Raw genomic sequence first — 20583 nt, forward strand, 5'->3', positions numbered from 1 at the left:
CCCCGCGCCCAGATCCCCCTGTGCACTGAGCCCGGCTGGCGGGGGGGCTAGCACCCTGGGAGTCGGAGCCGTACAGCCCTTCATTTGATTTTCCAGGTCAAAACCCCATATATTGGGTGCTACCTCTTCCGTACAAACACACCAACTTCCAGAGGCAATGAAAAGGTGACCCCATCGTTATGGCACTGACAGGAGAGACGCTTTAGGGTTCATTCCCGAAGTTTTCACCGATTTCCTGCAGGACCACAGGCAAGGCACTTCATCCCGAGTGCCTCGCTTGACTCTTGGCATTATCAGCTCTTCGGGAGAGGGGCTGGTTATTTCTGGGTCACCGGGCAGCGCACAGCACAGCCGGGCCCCGTGCTGGGTAAACCTGCTTGGTGCTGCTGTTTCTATAGCAAACCGCTATCATCATACCTCCAAGTTGCTCAATTCCTTATTTTACAGTGAAAATAACAGACAAACCTTTTTTAAGTTAGTGAGCTTTATTTAGGAAATAAATAAAATTGTAAGAAAATATGAATGATTGTAATAAATATAGCACTTGTCAAAATTACACGGCCATGAAAAGCGTAAAATTTTTAGGCATATTACTCCAGTGTGGTTACAGGGGCTGGCACATTGCTGGAAAAATAACTTTCTGTCCCTGAAAGAACATTTTAAACATGGAAGAGAGAAAAAGACAGAGACTCTGTGTGTGTGCGATGGCAAAGAATATCCAGTTCCTTCCCAAACAAGCTTTGATAGATATTTGTTTATAGGGTGGGTTTTTTGAAATTTGATACTTCATCACAGCTAATTATTTTAAAGGATGCTGTCAAGATAGAAATGAGAGATTTGAAAAATCTCTTCATATGCTGGCAGTCAGGCTGGAGGTTAGTCGCAGCACATGACATTTCACCAGCTCTGCTAGACGGCTGCGGTTTCCATGGTTTGCAAAATATAAGTGGACAAACAGTTTCTCCTTCCCCTTCTCACGCAGCGGGCACACTACTGTCTGTCGGCTTTGTGTTTTCAATTGAGACATGGGAAATACTGCAAAGGAAAAAACTGCATAAAGGCCTTTCGCTTGTACACACACACCTGCCTCTGTCTGCAAGATCAGGCCTCGGGTTTGTACACTGCCGTCCCACCTCGCAGTCCCGGACAAGCAAGCTGTACTGCAGCACGAGTTTGCTGGAAGTTCAGAAACTGCTGCACTAAAACCCAACTCAACTCCACGGATTCTGTCAAACAGTTGTTAAGCAGGGAACGAAGAGGGCGAGGCTTGCTGCTTTTTGGGAATAAGGTGTAGCATGTGAACTTTGCACACATCCAGACATTCCCAAGCTTGACTTGCTTACAAAAAAAATAATTATTCATTCCTTACCTCTATTTAAAAAAAAAAAAAAAGACAAAAACATTTCTAGTAGTTACTTCTATTTTAGCATGTGAAAAGACTTAAACATCAGAGCACATAAAAAGAATTAAGCAATAAAAAAAAAGATCAATACTTTCTAATAAGTCACTTGCCTTGAAGGTTCAGAAGTGACTGACCACTTTAAAACAAAGCTCCTGAAGGGTCCTTACCACTGCTTGGACCGGCAGCTCTGGACTTCCCGGGGGTTAACAACCCTCAGAGCTCCATATCTGAAATGGGCAAGTCAAACGACTCCTTTGGAAATACAAGAGGTAATTTCCCCAAGGCACAGTGCAATCTGGTCACCGATTGCTCATGCAATAGAACATCTCTTTACAGAGCACATAAATATAGGTCTAAAATAAATAGCAAGAAATAAATCATCCAGTATAAGGAGTTCAAGCTACAAATGCTATCCACAACTCACTGCTTTCAAGGTCATCAATGAGCCCAAACAGAGACACCCGATCGGTGCCTCAGGGGAAGGAATCTGCCCTTGTCCCTGGCGGGGGAACAGCCGAAATCCCACATCAGGGCTGCCAGCCAGCGCAGTCTGACAAGTGCTCGCTCCGCACCTCCCGGGAAAGGGAGCCGCACACGCCGGGGTGCTGCCGGCGGATGGGGAAAGCTCAGCTTCACCCCTTGCATCCCTGAAACCTATTAAGCCAAGGGTGCTAGAGGGGAGCTCGGGCCGCACTCCCTGCCAGACACCTCGGCAGAATGACACCCACGCCTGGGCCTGGTGTGCGAAAGAACAGCGCCTTTTTCCACAAGTGCATCTGCGAGGGGTGGTGACTGTAATTACATCTAAACCGGGAGTATCGGCTGTTGTGATGAAATCATCACAGTTCTCGTTTGCAGTAGCACACCCGGCGGGGCACTGGGCAAAGTACTCGGCGTGCTCAGCAGTAGCTAACTCTAGCAGGCAGATCTTCAGCTGATGGGAATTGATTCAGTGGAGCACAGGCTCAGACTCTCTGGATTTTGTGCGCACGTGAAAACTAATACAAGGTCTGAAGCTGATGGTTTTTTCTCTTCTAAACTAATGAAATTCAGTGGGTGATTTACCAGACACCCATATTTCAAGATTTACTAATTTGTTTCTATAACGCATTTAAGGAAAAGCGTGTCTTCTTTCACATAGGCATATTTAGGTGACTGTAATTTGGACAAAGGGAGGAACATGGGACAGCCACTTGCAACGTTCATATCATTCACTGGTCTCTGAAACGAAGCAGAAGTCAAGTCCGGGCGAAACGCATCAATAATATGTTCCCTGTTATTTTGGTCAAGCAACATAAATGTAACCTGAAAAACAGAATGCGGCAACGATGAGTGACTGAACTGAAAAATAAACCAGAAACTATCAGAGACAGAAGTGCAAACATGCTGCAAAAGCAGCTGGATGCTCTATCGATAATTAAATACAAATTGTAATGAATGTTTCGCAACCTGCAAGGTCAGTTAATGTGAACAAGGGAGATTGTAACAGTTCCCAGATGAAGTATTTAAAACTTTGCCACCCGTAAAAGAAAATTAAATAAAATAGAGTAAGGAATTATTTCTTGGTAGAGCACTGCACAGTCCAAAGACTTTTTTCCTCTCTCTCCTGACAACTTAAACAAGCCCTGAGTTTGGTTACAGTCATTACATTCACTGTTATTGTGGTTTGGAATCAAAAGAAACAGCTCAGTTGCCTGTACGCAAATATGTAAAAGACACAACCTAAGTATCAGTATATAATCTCCCCATCTCATTACCACTTTTATTAACTCACTGTTCTTTAGCTTTGAATGTGAAATGTATGTAATAATTTTTTAATACAGAGAGGATTGGGAACTTTGATTTCTATTTTTTTTGGCCGCTAAGTGGTAGTAAGGCTATTTATTTGAAAGGCTTACAGAATTATTACCACACAAAGGCAAGTGCTAGAACAGAGATCAGAACCCTGTGCATACTTTCACTGCTTTTCTAACCATTGTTGCCATTATCAGATTGCACTTATAAAATGAGAAAAAAACACAATCAGGATCACATAAGACATCTATGGCACATTTGTAAGTAGAACTCTAACCTCACATCTCTGACACCTGTGCTTCAGGCAGTAAATCATAATTCCCTCATAAACTGATATTATCTATGTATAGCAAGAGCCAGGAAAAAATGTGTCTCTGGCTTTAACCCAGGTGGACACAGGTTGGGATATATCCAACACCAGTATTCTGGTGTCTGAAAATCCTACAAGGCAAAGTACGGAATCTCGGTACGAGCAGCTTTCCCTGTGTGTAAGTCACTCCATTCGGAGACAAATTATTACCCAAGATTACAGTGTGGCTAGTAGCCATCAGAGAGGAAAGTGGGAAAGCACTCCAACTTCCACTAAACTCCAGAGAAAAAGTCCCCCTGTGTTCACTGGGAGAAGTAGTGGGTTTATGCTAGGATCAGATATGAAAAGGTTGCCCTTCTTACCTTGTGTCTGAAAGGCCACGGGAGCAAAGCATCGTAGTCTCCTTTCATGACAACGAAGAACAGGGACACATGGGTTCCTTTTCCTGTCCCATCCCCATTCAGATAAACCCTCAGACAGACCTTGTAGCCGTACTTTGCAGTGTAGAAAGCTGAAAATCAGAACTCTTCATTAGTAAAGCCTCCTTTGAAAAAAAGACATCATGAGTGTTCCAGCATAAGGGAAAAGATAGTGTATGACGTGTTTTGCTATCACAGAGATGAGAACAGACAAATCAGTACACCCTGGAGATTTTAAGCAATGAAAATCCAGTGGTTGGAATCCTTTTAGTGCCTCGTGCCTCGGTGAAAATTACCTGTTATTAGCCACACAAGCATATTTTACCTAATCAAATTACTTCTCACATGGGAGATAACTGCCACAGAAAGCCATTCGGTACCATCAGGCACCAAGCTGTGGGTTAGACGAGACGGATCCAGCAGATGTCACTGCAAGTAGCTGCAGCAGAGGGCAAATTGCAAAATGAAAGCCCAGAACAGAACACAACTCTGTGGAAGAGCACATCACAGCTGCCCTGAATTACAGGCAGGAGAGCATGAGGTCTTTGCATAAACAGCATCTTAGTTTAAGGAGCTATTTTAAAGGAACTCCTGCCCACATGAGCAGAAAGAAGCACCGTTCTAGAGAAATCAACAGGTTTTCTAAAGGACTGGGTTTTGCTAACACACGTATACGTCATGTCTTTTACCTGGTGAATACAAACTGACTGTTCTTCCAGTCACAGAGTCTTGTAACTTCCTGCCAACATCTGTTATTTTCCACAGAAAGACCCCATCATAGGAAGCTTGCTCAGAGAACAGAAGACTCTTATGAAGACTGCTCAGGCCTGCATCCTTCTGCGTCAGGCACCGGTGCAACTCTGCAATCTAGAAAAAACATAAATCAGTTCTCAATCAACTCCCCTTCTCCAGGCTGCTGGGCTGCAGAAGTAGCAGAACCGTTCTGGAGTCCTCCTGTTCTGGAGGGTCTCCTTTGACTTCTTTTTACGTGACAGTTATGTGTCAACACATAAGGCAAATAACTGGATAGATGGTTGTTTGGTCCTCCAGGCATAATGCTACTTTAAGAGGATCAGTCAATTAAACAACTGTCTTGCTTGCTCACAGTCTGATCATGGCAAATTCTGAACATTCAAAACTCTCAGGAATATCTAGGTACCTAAACACAGATTTAGATAACAAATATTAGAGATCCCCATTTGAAAATTTATCCAAAACAACAGAAGGATGCTGTAGATGTGTCCAGAACTTAACACTTCACAGCTCAAATTCCTGTGCCTATCCCTGCCCTGATCTCTACACCACCTCTCTCCGATATGTGTAAATATTTGTTATCAATAGAACAAGCACACAGACAATGCTTATCATAATTATTTACCTTCAGTTCAAGGCCTCGTATTATATTTTGATCAAGTTCACTCTGTCTCCGAAAGGCTGTGATTTCCAAGTTAGAGGTCTCCACCTCTTTATTGAGCACTGCCACAATATTCTCAAACACATGTAGCTTATTTTCTAGCTCAGAAATCACTTTCTCCCTCACAAGTTGTTGCAGAACAGATTCATCTTCAGAAACAGAAGATCCAGGAAAACAGTCTACTTCCAGATCCCCATTGATTTCCAGCCCCCCTGGGATCCGCAGATCAGAGATGCTTTTTCCTGCACCATTCACATTCAGCTCCGACTGTGGGATGGAACCATTCGCAGCTTGGGCAGCAGTGCACAAGTTTGCCTTCAATTGCTTTATGTGCTGCAGCAGAAGCAGCATGTGGGTCCCAACTGCGGTTTTTTCATGCTCCTTTATCTTCTCTTTGCTTCCCTGTAAGAAGACGACACTGTCAATACACTCTCCGTACAACTACCATAACTGGCCTGGGGCCAAATCAAGCAGTGTTCCTTTTAACTTCTTGGGTGAGACAGAGATGGAAAAACTGCAAGATACAGGTCCAGCTACATAGCAGCCGACTCTCAGAGGAGACACGGAGAGAGGAAAACCAACAAGCCCTCTAATGATCAGTTTAGGCTATGTGTTCACATGTGTACACATGCTACGTAAAAAGAAAACAATTGGCTACAATTTCTGTATTAAACAGGATGCTAGGCAGAGTCCCAGCAAGATTCTCAAATAAGCCAATACTTAATACATATACTGTGCACAAAAGATGAGACAAGGCAACAGGTGCCAACTAAAATGCAAAGACGACCCATTACTGTTTTAAGAGGCATTACCTTGAAGGGAATATCCAAAACAGAGTAGAACAGCATATCTGATAGACCAGCAGAATTTTAATGAACATCTATTTTTATCTGACATGAGTGCACAGTGCAAGATACAAAGTATCACAGGCTGAACTGCACCTTACACACCCTGTGTAACCATGGCAGTTCCAACATCACCTCTGCTGGTCTACTAAAGGTGGGTAGACTTTCTCTCTTTTCTTAAAGATATATCTAAATCAAGGCCTACGACCTTGAACACAAAGGCTGGCTAGACCAAAGGCACAGTGCTGAGTTGCGCACCATTTGAGACCTTCCTGAAGGCAGCCGTTTCACTCACCCTAAATGAACAGCCAACTTCAGAAAAACGACAGCCGTCCTTGTTGATTAAGGGTGTAGAGCAGTTCTGTTGAAAAAAAAAGGAAAGAAAATAATCAAATACCAATTGAAAGGGATTCTTTTATTTACCTACAAACAACTAGGCCACAATCCCAGCACCTATAAATGAGGTTAATTCAAGTCAAGGCATTACCGCAGCTTACAGTGTCCAATCAGCTTTGAAAATTCATTGGTAAATCAACCAAGAGTGTAGTTGATTGCAAATTTCTTGCAGGCAGCTTGGCAGTTAAGTGTCCATCTAACAGACCCCACAGTGATATAACATAATTTAACAAACCACAGTGATCCCCTAATAACAACTTCTCCAAAATAAGATGCCAATAAGCAACGTGGCCCACCACAGTGGATAACACCATGCACACAGCCACTCCAACCCTCTTCCTGCTCTTAGAGAACGCACAGAAGAGCTGTGTCGTGCAGCATGTCCTGGGAATGAATGGATCTATCAGACCAAAAGCTCTGACTGACGTTCAGATTTAGTCCCCTTCACAACCAAAAGCATGTCTCTTCAAATACGCTGTTATACAGCATACTCTTCTTTTGCTCACGTGGGTCTCCCTGAATATGTGAAAGGAAAAAAACATTTCCCCATTTTTGTGAGATTAGTTGAGAAGATAATTTAATAAAGTTAATTGTGGGAGCAGGGAAGAGAAGGTAGTCAGCAGAGCTATGTTGGGATGCAAAAAGCACCCAGATACACTGCCATATCTGAAGATGTTCTCAGATGTTCATTTAATCTAAATGAACAAGTGATACTTTTATGACTTGAAATAAAGCTGTATTGCATTCACTCATCTTTTACCTACCTTTTCCTTTGATGGTGTTTCTGTTTGCACACGTTTTTGTTCCTTACATAAACTGCCTTCACATGAATGTTCCTGTCATTAAAACAAGAAGAAAAGAATTCAGTACATTATTAAAATCATTGAGCATCTTTATTTAGGAATCTTTGAGACAAAGCTTGTGTTTGGGAATGCTATTCTGATTTTACAGAAACTTGGGGATTTGGGAGGCTTTTCTACAAGAAATTCTGTGTTATGGAAGAAAAAGTTTACAATAAATTTCTTCCTTTCTTCCTGGAAGGTATGGATTTAAGGAAGAGTAAAGGAAGGAAGGGTCACTTCCTCAGGAGCACTACAAGCTCCACAACACACGGTGCAAAATCCTGTACCCCTGTCCAGAGAGTGCCTGCTCTGGGCCTCACTACACAACAGGCTGCAGAGTTCTCTGGCTCCTTTTTAGAGGAAATAACGTTCAGAAATTTGGGACTAAAGCACATCTGCTAAAACTGGGTGCTGCTGTCCCCTGTACAACGAATTGCAGACTCAGAGGTTTCTCAAGCTAAGCCTCTAAGCTGATTACTCCTCTTCTCAGCCTAGCAGGCGTGTTCGGTGAAGGAGCTCCAGATGCAATACCTGTTAAGTGAAAGTACAAAGTGTGATCTTTCGCTTATGGGGCCCAGAGCTTTTGGAAACTACTTACAGATGCTTTGCAAGGTCACCCTGGGAAATTTGATACAAGATTGGCAACGTACAAGTCTTGCCCAGTTCAAACCATAGTTGTGTGCATACACACACACACATACATGTACACACACATATATATGCAGTGACATGCGGGTGGATTACAGAACAGAAAGCAAATACACAGGAAACCCAAACACAAACTCTTCTTGCATTGACTTCATATAGTTTGCTTAATGTGCAGACCCTTCTTGCATCCTGCTTATTAACATTTTGAAGGCTGGAATCCAAATTTTCCATCATGACGTGCTAATGCAAAATGCATTACCGCTAACACGAGACTTCCTGCCATTTCTGGCTCCAAGTAATCCTGAAGTAATCCTCCTGCCATTGGTTCATACAACTGTAATATGTGTATTTAACACAGCAACTGTCAGCTTTCAATTCATACTGTTCAGAGGGGCTGTCTTTAATCTTTATAAATGCCTTTGCATGCCAGTACATTTCCTATAGCAGTCTAGAAATTTTTTGATAAAGCCATTCCAGCAACCTTCAAGTCTCCCCTCCAAAGAGTCCTGAGGTTTCTCTTTCGATCCCCAGAAATACAGCCATAGGTTTTTCTCAACTCTCTCACTCATTTTTTAATACTCTCTATCTTAGCTATTGCACAAAGTATGCCTTTATTTTCTTCCTTTCTGCTATTTGACTCCTGCAGATTGCTGATTTCTTGAGGTGGAGAGAGGCTGGTGAGAAGTTTCTTTAAAATATGGAAATACAAAAATCACAAGACCAATAACTGATTGGCTAAGATGGAGAGGGCGAGAGCAGTGCACAAAACTTACTATTTGCTCCCAGAGGATTGTGGATACATGGAATACACACAAATGATCAAAATTCATATGCCATGTAACTGCAAATTTAATAAAGCAGATCATGTAACCAGCAAAATTCCAATTTTACAAATACTAACTAAGGCAGGCAGAGAAAAATCAACATCTCAAGGTCAATCCCCTGCTTGGTTGCCAAGGTTTCCTAACCAAAAAATTAATTAGATGATAGCTAACCGGAATGAGTGGGAGGAAAACAGTTCTTCATTGCAGGAAAATGAAGCCCGCTGAGGTGGATCTGCGGTATCGCAGACCTCTGAAAAGAGAAAGGTGCTCAGGGAACACTGACGCAGCTCAGGTTTCCTCCTCCAGCCTGCCTACTGCACTTACAGAAAGGGATTAAGTGTTGCCACCTTCTGGTATTTACTGTCTCTCTGAAACATACGCTGGATTTAGCACTGGTAAAATGTGCCTGGGTCCAGATATTCTTCTCTCTCTGTATGAGTTAGTAAGATATGAAGAGCACAGGCAAAAGCTTCCCAAGAAGCACGTCTTAGCAAGAGCGCCTTATTCTTACCCCAGAGGGACTGCAACCCCCATGTTGAGTAAATCTTACAGCTCAGTATTTGGAAAGGCATACATTTGTGACAGTTACGACATGCAAAGCTATCCACTACTATTTACTTCAGGCTACATTTTTGAGATATTCACAGCCTTCCTGCCATGTAGGTCTTATATCACTATGTCCCTATTCCAGGACAAACTCCAAGGCTGGCAGTTACTCTCTTTAAATTATCTGGAGGGAACAATATTCATTATGCTACACCCCAAAAGAGTGTTGCCCCAGCAACATTTTCTGTGATAACAGAGCCCACAGGGTCAGAAGTCAGGTGGGGTTGGGATGAGAACATTTTCAGAGCTTTCAAATCAAAACACACATAGCAGTACTAGCAGGCGTGGGGCATCTCTCATTCATGCTGCTATTGCTTTGCTCCAGGAGTTTTTAATCACAAAACGTCCTAAACGACAGATGATGCACTTCCATCCTGAGGCTGAGAAGCGTGCCACTGAAGCTACATCTTTGGCAATCTCTTCATATAAGAACAGATCATTTTCTATCACTTTTGATCTGCCCCACCACACCATTTCCTCCTTCAGCAGCACAGAAGAGTTTCTATTCGCTCACTTTATGCCCTCAGACCACTCCCAGAATTTGTACGGAGCTGCATCTACAAAAATGGGTAAAAATAAAGAGCACCTTTTATTTAAGTTAAAATGAACGTATAAAGGTACTTAAAATCTGCAAGTCAGTAACATATAGCGTTGCCCTGCTATCATAATTTTGAGCATCAACTGAGAAAGTCATTACTTTTAAAAAAGAATGGAATAGGTTTGGTAACATAAAAGTTTGATGATCAACTACATTCTTGTGTAAAAAAAAAAAGTTGTTTTAAAGAGGATTCTGAGCAAATGCTGGGGACAGACTAGTGTTACCCTGTATATATATACATACAGGGTATATACACATACATTTTGCAAGTCCCTGTCACAACAGTGGGAAACACAACTTAAACATAAAAAATATAAATTAAATATGTTTAAATAGTCACTGAGAAATTTCTGGCAGATTCAGAGTATGCTCTTCCTGGTCTATATGGACACTGCTGCTAATTTGGAGAGTTATACCTGATCATATCTAATAGAAACACTATCTGACAAAAGCCTGCCTTACAAATTTGTGGGCAGTTTTAGTTTGAATAAAACTCCAGACACTTTCAAGATCTCTTCCCTGCCACTGTCTGTGTTCTTCTGCTTCTTACCTACCTCATACTGGGACACACGCTTTGGGACAGGAGGTAAAACATGGGCTGCCCAAGCCCTGGATGAGCACACAGATATTTCCCTCTCTGTTGTAACATCACAAGCAGACTATCAAATACAGCTCATTTTTCCCTCCAACACATGCATGGAAAAATTAGCAAACTCAGGAAAATTAAATATTCTCCAAGTGCAACAGCATTCACGAAATCAGGATGAAAAATGTAATGATAGATTATTTAAGCCATTAATATAAACAGAGAAATGTTCTTACTTGGTATTCACTACTGGATAAGCTCTGCTTACACTTCTGACACATTGTCACATTATTAACACATCCATTTTCCAAATGATCTGCAAGTTTCTTTCTCATCACCATGTGTCCACAACCAGTGTGACAAGGGATTAAAGCATATTCACATAAGCTCTGATGCTCCTGGAAGTAAAAAGTTATAAGCCAAAATGAAAACTGCAGATACACATTTATCTATAAATAGTCCCCATTCTGCCAGCCTAGAACTTTGCTTTGCATTTCTTCTAAGCTTGGGTAAAGTCCCACTCCACAATGTTACCGAGATTACTGCTGAAAAATTCACCAACTTTACTGGGGCTTTTTTGTTAATTCTTAGCTTAAAAAAACCAACAACAAACAAACTTTTGATAAATTCAAACATGAAGTCTCCCTTGAACTGTCTCTCTCTAGTGCTTTTGTTTGAAAATAACATGATCCTGGTCCCAGCTTTTTTCCTTTTATTAGAGGATTCCTAACTTTTAGCCTGGGGGTTTTTTGGGGTGTTGGGGTTTTTTTGTGAGGTTTTGGGTGGGGTTTTTTGAGCACTGAGACCATCCTGCTCTGGCTGGTAGGATGAACAAGGTTAGTCTGCTGACATCTCTGCATAGCACAAAAGAATGGACATCTGACACCTCCTCTGCAACAATTAGGACACAACCCTTATCTACATTCAAAATAACTTTTAAAACGTTTCCTTTTTACTATTTGCATCCTCTCATCTCAACAAGGAAAAATATTAGCATTACTTCATTCATAACTACATCCAACAGGTCTATCTTCAGATTCTTAAAAACACAGTATTTCAATAAAAACTATTTACTCTGACCTCTTTTACTGAAGCTTCTGTAGGCACTGTGTCACAACTGATTTTGTCTTTAAAGGGAGATGGCTGTCCCCTACAGAACGGGCTCAGAAATGCCAATTTCAATCACACGCCCAACTCTCAAATGAATTTTGCCATGTATTCATGCTGAGAGGGGCTCCAATTCTCAAAACTATGAAGCTATGCAAACTGGGTAGATTTTCCTTAAAGAGAAATACACTCAAACAGAAAATTTGTGCAAAATTAGCAAAGAAAAGGCAACAGCACCTCAAATGCTTATCAGATATACAGTCATACAAGGTACACAGCAGACTCCCTGTTATAAATGCAGAAAGACCCTCTGTTCCTACACCAGGAGACCAAAATAGAGCTGCTTTAGTATCAGAATTATCTGCATTCTTTCATTATTCTAATTTGCATGGCAGATTCACAAATCTTGCCATTTAAATATTTTACCTGGGGCATTTCACATCAGTCTGAAAAGAATGATGAACACATGCAATCAATAGGAGTCATTTACACAGGAGGAAATTATTTCTCTTATAAAAACATACTAAGGATATTGCCCATAACAATGTCCTGGACACTGAAGTATTCTGGTCTGTCAAAACCTGCTTGTAGCATTCTTGCATTTATATAATAAGTAAACCCACTGGAAAAAAAAAAATCATAGTTGATGTAAATTTGTGCAACATTAATTTCACAATCATTCAGGATGTTCTGGATTTGGTCAAAGCCCTACTAAAGTTAATGGCATGTTTTTAGATACTCTGTTGGTATAAATCATGATACCTTCACTGATTCTAATGACGTTGCATTAATTTGTGCTTGCTGAGAACCTAGTTTCATTGTCTTTCTGCCCCCATTCCAGTAAGAGTGCACGTTAATTTAAATAAACTGCCTTTAAACGTACTTCAAAATTTTTCATGATACCAGACCAACTGCATCCAAGGGTCACACAGTGCACTTTGAGTTCAGAAATCTCTTTATTAATGGCAGCATCACCAAAAGCCTGGAAAGTAAACACAGTAAGGAAAAAACCACTGGTCAGAAAGTACTCCAGCATGCATTTTTGACATAGGAATAAGGTGGCTGTGTCAAAATTTCAGATCTTGATAAACCCCTTATTTTTTTTTTAATTTACCGTACTGCCATAAGACTCTCTAACCTAGCAAGTTAATCTTAGTGTAGTAGAAGCCCAAATAATCATTAAATCATTTCTTTCCTATCGTTCAAAAATCAACTATTTGATGTGATATGAATTTACTGAAAATATGCCTAGCCAACTACAGCTATTATTTTAAGTTTCTTTTCACCGAAGCCTGAAGTATGTCACATGCAATGAATGTGCTGACAGGACCCTAACTATAGGGTGCTGCCATGTGCCACTCTTAATGAATGCATTTCATTACTGGGGTCATTAACACCTCCTAAACGTGCTGCAGAGAGGACTTGAGACCGTTCTGCAGTGAGAGCACATTTCTCAGACCATGGCTGTTTCCATTTAGTATGGCACTGCGTACTAAAGAAATGTAAACCATATGTGAGTGGGGTTTTTTTGCACTACGTAGATTTTTTTATTATGTTACCCATGAAAAATTGTAAAATTATTATGTAAATTATGAAACACTACACACTTTTAATATTACATCTTGCACAATCAAAATAGGTACACTGACACAAGAACAAGCCCTACTAAAGTTAATGGCATGTTTTTAGATACTCTGTTAAGTACACAGTACAGAGGACTGCAGATTTCCCATGTAACAACACAGAGCAAGGCAAGAACTGGGGGGGGAAGCTTTACAAATAGAGGGAGGAAAGTATTTACAAATGATGCCCACATTTCAATAAAGTTACTGAAATTCTACAGAACGAACTAAAAAAAAAAATAAGCGAACAAAATTATCTGAATCAACTTTCCCAATTTTTTTTTTAAATCTAGATACAAGATGTTGGTACTTACCTACATCTGTCATATTAAATCACACAAAAGCAGCACAGCCAATGCTACGAATGGTAACAACGAGATACATTTCTATATGCAGAGTCTCACAGAAACTCATTTCCTAATCTCAACCTGCAAGCAAAGTCCAGAACTTTGCACACAAACTGCAAACAACTCCACAAACAAGGAATTAAAAAATAATCATGCAGGTTGTACAAAAACATGTATGGCTCCATCTGCATATATGGAAGAGTTTATGTAATAAGCTAGCAATCAATGTACAATTAGTGAAAGCATACCAGCCCCATCCTCTAAAACATTCTAGTCTAATTTATGAGCAAAATCAAAGAAAAGAAATTCAAGTTATCAGGCACACAGTGGCTTTTTCCCCCTGTGTCATAAGAGAAAAACTCAAGGAATTTCCTGACATTACAAAATAGATCATTTAAAATATATTTAACTACAGGGACAGTCCCAGCAGTGCATGGGTTTCTTACTGCTGTGTGCATTCCCTGTGCTTTTTGTTTCACACTTGTAGTTGCTAAATCATTATGGACACTACTCAGGTAAAAAACAAGGCAGGAAATTCTCATCTCTTATCAGCACAGGTCACTGCTTCGAAATACTCACCTGAACCTCTGCCCTCTTATCTGGGAACCCGAGTTCGCACAGAACCTTAGAGACCTGAGTCAGACCCTCATACAGTAAATGAGATGACTCTCACTGACATAAAAGTGCTCTGGGTCAAACAGAAGGAAACAGAAAATAGTTCTCTCTGATTTGATATACGGTAGTTGCATATCTCCCCTCTTTCATTTTAGCTATTTCAAAGGAAGATGTTGGTGCAGGGGCTGCTGACGTTGATCACGGGTGGCTGTCGTGGCACACATACCTGCCTAGACCTGCCTGTCCTAGAGCTGGCTGTGACACAAGTGGCGGTCCCCTGCCATGTCCCATCCAAAAACCACTGCCAGATGCACTCCTCCTCGGCACTCTGACCCACACGACGTGTATCGTACGGCTTCTAGCTAAGGGAGGACTCTGGTCTACAGCTCATGTGGTCAGGAAGATCAGCTAGCAACAAGTTTAACAAACGGATCAATCTGACCGAAAGCTTTCCAGGATAAATCCAGTATTTTTCTTCTCTCCAGCTATGGCTGGCCCTCTGCAGCTGAATCAGGATCTTCAGTTGCTCTAACACAGCCAGAGAGGGGAGAGCCACAAAGTGGTTCATGTTCAGTTCAGAGCAGAGAACTGTCCCCTAAGCCAGGCCCACGAATGACAGCAGATAGGGTGTGAGCAGAGGCTTGGGAGGATGCGCCACTCCTCTAACTGATTTCAGTGAGAGATGCAGATGCTCAGTAACTGATACTGATGAACAGCACCATGATAAGATTTGAAGTGTATGTTGTATAGGAAGGGATCATAAATTAAAAGTGTAACAGGGAAGGGATGGGAGTTACCACAGAAATAGATCTTGGGATAAGCTACGGCAAATACACATCCTGATAGGGCCTTTCTTTTCCTTGTGTAGGTATCTTATTTAAAATATAAACACATAAACAGATACCATAGGAAATAAACATTAAGCAAAACCACAGCAAAGGTAAACCAGAGATTATCAGGAATAGATATAAAGAATAAACCTGCTAAATAATCTTCATTATTCGTGTTGTTTACAAACTCCGACCATTTGTTGTAAGTTGATCTGTACAGGCAGATCCTCATGCCTTCGTGGTGACTGACTTCATCTGGACTCTCAACAGGCATAAGAATCTGCCCAGGCAGATCAGCTTGCAAGAGTGGGGCCCTGTTTACAACGACCCACCCACAGATTTTGCAGAAAGTCCCAGCAGACTTAGTGAGAATCCCACAGCAGAGAAATCCCGAAGTTATAAGAGAACTGACAGTCAACACAGAATAAGAAGTTCATAAGGGTTTAGCTGTACCTATTTGTGGTTACCTGACGCATGAAATTCTGTTACTGGGAAATTTATTGCAGAATTGAGGATTTTTTCTGAGATATTACCAAGTTCAGCATTAATAGCAGATTCATTTTTTTGCTGCAGCCACTTCCTAAACTTTGTCTTTCACCTCACTGCCAGCTACCTATTGGGTTTCATTTTTCCCTAAAAAATTTAGACAGAATATGTGTCTCTTGGTATTCCTGCACGTAATCAGAAAGGAGGGAAAAAGACAAAGCTGGGACTGAGCCCTATGGCCCAGTTTGTATTCAGGATATAGAATAGTGCAGCGGTCTGCCTGGAAGATCACACAACAGCAAGAGAGATCTGCACCGTTAAATTACAGATGAAACATTTGCCAGTGTATAGTTTTTGTCAATTATTATGTTCAGCTCTGTGTTTTCCACTATTTCCTCCAGATACCCTGGCTGTCAAAATACTTTCTAGGCAATTCAGCCAGCTAGCTGACACTCTAGCTTTTTTTCTTAGGGATGCTCCACCTGTAAGTTCGGTAACATGTTTGAAGGGTTACAGGGAACCACGAGATTGGAAAATCCACTAGGATACTTACTAAGGATAGTAAGTAACAGCTAAGACATATTACAAGTAGGAAAGCACCGGTTACTTTGAGACAATAAAAAGTTAATTATATGGAACAGTATGGGATTTTATGTTGCAGAATCTGAGAGACTTGGAAAGTCCTAAGGCTGCCATTATACTTTTTTAAATCAAAAACTGTGGGAAATCCAAATCACTAAAGCGTAAGTTAAAATGTGTAACTATCAGTTGTTATCACATTTTATATTATTCCCTCCTAAACTGTAGTCCAATGATGACTATAGAGTAGCCCAGAGAATGGTTAACGATACATTAATGAACTGTGAACTACAACTTACCCTTTCTTCTGCCAATAGGCTTCCCTCACTTAAAGTGCTGGGATCTTCGTCTTTACATTTCTGGCAAATTGCATTTTTATTGTTTCTGGCAAAAAGAAAGAAGAATGAAATAACAATCAGTTGGTGTACTGTAGTTTAGGAGGTCTTTGTATAGACACTGACACAAATAAAAACATGGAAATTGTAATTTCCACTCAGAATCCATAGTCCTTGTTCATTAAAGGGCCAATTCTTGAACACACTGATGTCAATAAAACCCTGCTGTTCTGTTCCTCAAGACTAGGACTAGGCCCATAAATCTTATCTGTATTTCAGCAAAGTAAGAGCAGCCTGGATCATAAAAAAGAATAAAGATAGAAATCTATTTATCTCATGATTTATGCAAAAACACCGTGTAGGAAAGGTAACATGAAAACTAAAGTCTTTTAAAACACAGAGAATGCCCATTCTCCCAAGATAGATATATAGACTTCAAATTACAAAGACATAGTAGAACTGGAGCAGAACTGAGTTCTAGAAAGTTAACACCCTACTGCAGCTAAAAAAGGTTTTGATCTACTCTCAAAATATTTAGCATACAGTTTTATAAAACAAAAGAGAAAAATAAAACTTTACTAGAGAGGTATTTCATTGCCAGTGCTGTTCAGCATCCAGGCAAATAATGGACTACCACAGACCGAGAAGCTCATCAGAAAAGCATCCATCCGACCAGAGCATAAGTGATTTCAAACTGTACTAATTAGCTTGTTTGAGCCAGTTTCCCGTTTGTGCTGTAAGACTCTAGTGGGAAGATGTAACAATTCCGGTTATGTTCTGCTGACAGTTTTCTGAATTTATGGTTTATGTTGCTTCATTAAGGGGCTTTGTTCTAGATTTACAGTAATGGATTTAGGTAAATTAGTCAAATACATTAATTTCAACACATTTTTACATTATTATACCTTGATCTTCAAATCACATGTGGCCAGTGCATTGACTCAGCTTTCCAGGTGCCCCACACTGTGATCAGAGCTGGGACTGCACAAATTGGCATGCACAAACTAGCTTACTAATAACATCCATGAGGAAGCACAGTAACAGGCTTTAGACTTACTTAGCCAGTACTAAAGCCCAGTCACTGAATCTTGGCAGCTAGTGTTTTCCAAACATCAAAGCTAAAGTCAGCTCATGTTCATGAAATTGTACTGCAGTTTCACCTCTCACCTGCAGGGCAGACATACCCTTTTCCAAAGGCTCTGGATCAAGGTGTAATTGTCGAAAAGAAAAGGCAGGATAGCAGCAGCTAATCAATCAAAGCAAATCCCCGCCCACCTCCTGGTTTTCAGGTTGTCCAGGACAATGGCTGTCATTGTTTGTCACTAATGGCAGCAGCACCTTAACATGTAGTGACCTAGCTGAGTTACTAAAAATAAAACTCTACAATGTTTATTAAAATCCTATAACATCACTTATCAAAGGACTGTCAAGTCCCATGGAAGTATTGTCAGCCTTGTACTAGTTCTTCAAGGTTAAATCAGAATCATTATCTCACACTTACAGATAGAAAAACTGACATCTGTCAAGCCCAGTAATCCAGCCTTCCCCACCCTGCAGACTTCCACACTGGAAGCAAGAAGGAGGTAGAGAGCAGCCTGCAGTCCACCGCAGGTAAGTACTTCCAGATAGTAAAACGACTGCGGTCCAGCGGGCCAGGTAGCCACAGACTCATCTACTGAGCACAATGGCACGACACAGCTCTCAGGAGCGCTTGCAGCCACAGACTCTGCCACGGCGGAGTGACCCTCTGCAGCAAGGACCTACCGTACAATCCAGGAGAGGCAGGCCGAGCAGTACCGATGCCCACAGAGCGTTTGCAGGGCTTTCTTCAGAATGTTATTGCAGTTGCTGCACAGGTACTTCTGATCAGGCACATCTTCACAAATGTTAGTGGGATATCCGAAAGGAAATTCATTTTCATCAGGAGAAGAGCCGGGGACATCCTGCGGGCCTCTGGTTGTTTTCTCAGCCATCTGAAGTAAACTACTGTCGGAGATAAGGAAAAAAAATAGGTGCTCAAACAAGCAGACACATGCTCACTTTGATGTGAGAGAATATATCAGGCATCAAAGTCCACGAGCAGCTCCAAACCTGTGCAGTAATCTAGCAATCTGTTTAATTGAGTCTGTAGCTGACATGCGTGACTAAATGTCACAGTGGGGTTTGACTAGGTATCAGCAGGAAATTACCATACAGACTTAAAATTTCCCTCGAACACAACATGAAAACGGACAATATATTAAAATGAAGGGTTGGGGTTTTCTTTCCAAAGTTTTTTAGCTTGTAGAAAGATGAATATTGCCATCATCTTAGAGCTACAATACCATCGGTCCGCATCACACAGAATTATTTCCTGTAGAGTAAATCCCCAACCACCTTCAATTCCCAGCAGCCAAAACTCGTGATTACACTTCATAGATGCAGAAACTGAGCAACTGACATGTTTACAGTGACTTTCCTGAAGTCACAAAACTAGTGGCAAAATGAAAAAGGAAATCTCAAGTCCACAAAAAGCTTAATGCTTCTGCTCTTACCAGATACACCTTGAGCCACACATGCCAAGGTGTCATATACATTCAGTATTGGTTTTGGTTAACAAGAGCTGTGCAGTTGAGTATTTTTGGAAATGCAACCAAAATTGATTCTGCTGTCTCCACAGTCACTCGGAAAGTTCAAGAAAGGTTTTCACCCCGGGACCGGTACAGTTTGATTGTAACAATGCCTTTATAAATCCATTTTTTTCCCATAACAGTACTGACACATAATAACCTATCCCAGCATTATCAAAAGTAACACTGACTAACAAGTCTCTGGAAAAAATGAAGCAAGACTGCCTGGGCCAGGCACAGCATGGCACAAAACAGCAGTGTGACTGCCATGCGGTGTATAGGGCATGCCCTGGATTTAAAACACTCCTCTTTGGACAAACAGCATTTTCTGTTGTGTGGCTCAGGCAATTCCCTTGGCCTCTCCAGCCATTTGACAGGGAGCTTAGCAACAAATGCAGGGGCTGCCCAATCTGCCAAGAACCATAAATTAAAACCGGCAACGCTAAATGTGCACCCACGAGTTAACAAAGCTGTGTCAGAGGCGGTGTGGGTTGGTACCCAGGTGAGGATGGGGTAGACGAGCCGCCCACTGGTTTCTGCCAGAGCACTGGCTGTACTAACAGAGCCCATCGTTTCCGTGGGGCTGGAAGCTCACCCCCGCAAGTGTTTTATATCGATAACGCCCGGTAAAACGGCAGCCCTAAGACAGGGAGCGGGTCTGGCGGGCCCCGGCTTGGCTGGCAGCCTCCGTCCCCATCCCCGGCTCAGCAGGGCGGAGGGCCGGCAGCTTCGTAGGCAGCAGGAAGCAGCGAGGACGGCCAGGATCCCCGGGGTAGCCTCGGGGGGCGGGCTGCCTCCCCCCGCCGCCCTCCGGGTGCTGGCTGGGGCGCGCTGCGGGGATCAGGCCCCTGCGCCCGGGGAGGCCGAGGGGCCGGGAGGCGGCCAGGCCGAGGGCGGCTGAGGCGGGACCCGCTCTCCCTCCCTCCCGCTCCCCTTACCTGAGCCCGCCGCCCCCAGAGGCGGCCCAGGCCGCGCCGGGCCCCCCAGCACGGAGCGGGCGGGAGCCCCGCGGGGAGGCAGGGTGGCTAGGCGAGTGGGCCGGGCGGCGGGGCGGTGCCGTGCCGGCCCCGGGGCGCGGAGCGGGGCGGCCGCGCCGGTGCTTACCGCGGTCGAGGCCGCCCGTGCCGCCGGCAGAGGAAACGCAGCCGGTCGGCTCGTGTGAATTTCGGTGACTGCTGCCTCGCTCAGGCCGGGAGGAGCGGGAAACCCGAAATGCGCCTGTGGGGCCGGGGAGAAGCGGGCCTTCCCCTGGCCGAGGGAACGCAGCCCGGCTCCCGGCGGGAGCGAGCGGTGTCCCGGGCCGGCGAAGGGCCGCCGCAGGGCTCTCCCCCAGCCCCCGGAAGGCTGACTGGCACCGACCCGCGGGGAT

General features: G+C 42.7%; 1 protein-coding gene across 1 annotated transcript; it reads right to left on the bottom strand.

Moving 5' to 3' along the window:
- Positions 1-1375: 1375 nt before the first annotated feature.
- Positions 1376-20203, bottom strand: TRAF1 (TNF receptor associated factor 1). The gene is made up of 11 exons (XM_050907922.1): positions 20153-20203; positions 18370-18591; positions 16570-16654; positions 12675-12773; positions 10921-11082; positions 7345-7416; positions 6480-6545; positions 5304-5741; positions 4615-4792; positions 3869-4017; positions 1376-2707 (listed from the first exon to the last, which is right to left on the bottom strand). Exons 2-11 carry the CDS (start codon positions 18576-18578, stop codon positions 2492-2494), a joined length of 1674 nt encoding a protein of 557 aa, XP_050763879.1. The 5' UTR covers positions 18579-18591; positions 20153-20203; the 3' UTR covers positions 1376-2491.
- Positions 20204-20583: the final 380 nt, after the last annotated feature.

The sequence above is a fragment of the Gymnogyps californianus genome, chromosome 18, assembly GCF_018139145.2.
Source record: "Gymnogyps californianus isolate 813 chromosome 18, ASM1813914v2, whole genome shotgun sequence".
Lineage (NCBI taxonomy): Eukaryota > Metazoa > Chordata > Aves > Accipitriformes > Cathartidae > Gymnogyps > Gymnogyps californianus.

Excerpts from the sequence above, each read along its gene's own strand:
- TRAF1 (XM_050907922.1), bottom strand. The coding sequence starts at position 18,578 with ATGGCTGAGAAAACAACCAGAGGCCCGCAGGATGTCCCCGGCTCTTCT. Across the intron at positions 6,546-7,344 it reads AAACACCATCAAAGGAAAAG|AACTGCTCTACACCCTTAAT; the intron begins GTAGGTAAAAGA and ends TTTTTTCAACAG. Across the intron at positions 5,742-6,479 it reads AAGTTGGCTGTTCATTTAGG|GGAAGCAAAGAGAAGATAAA; the intron begins GTGAGTGAAACG and ends GTCTTCTTACAG.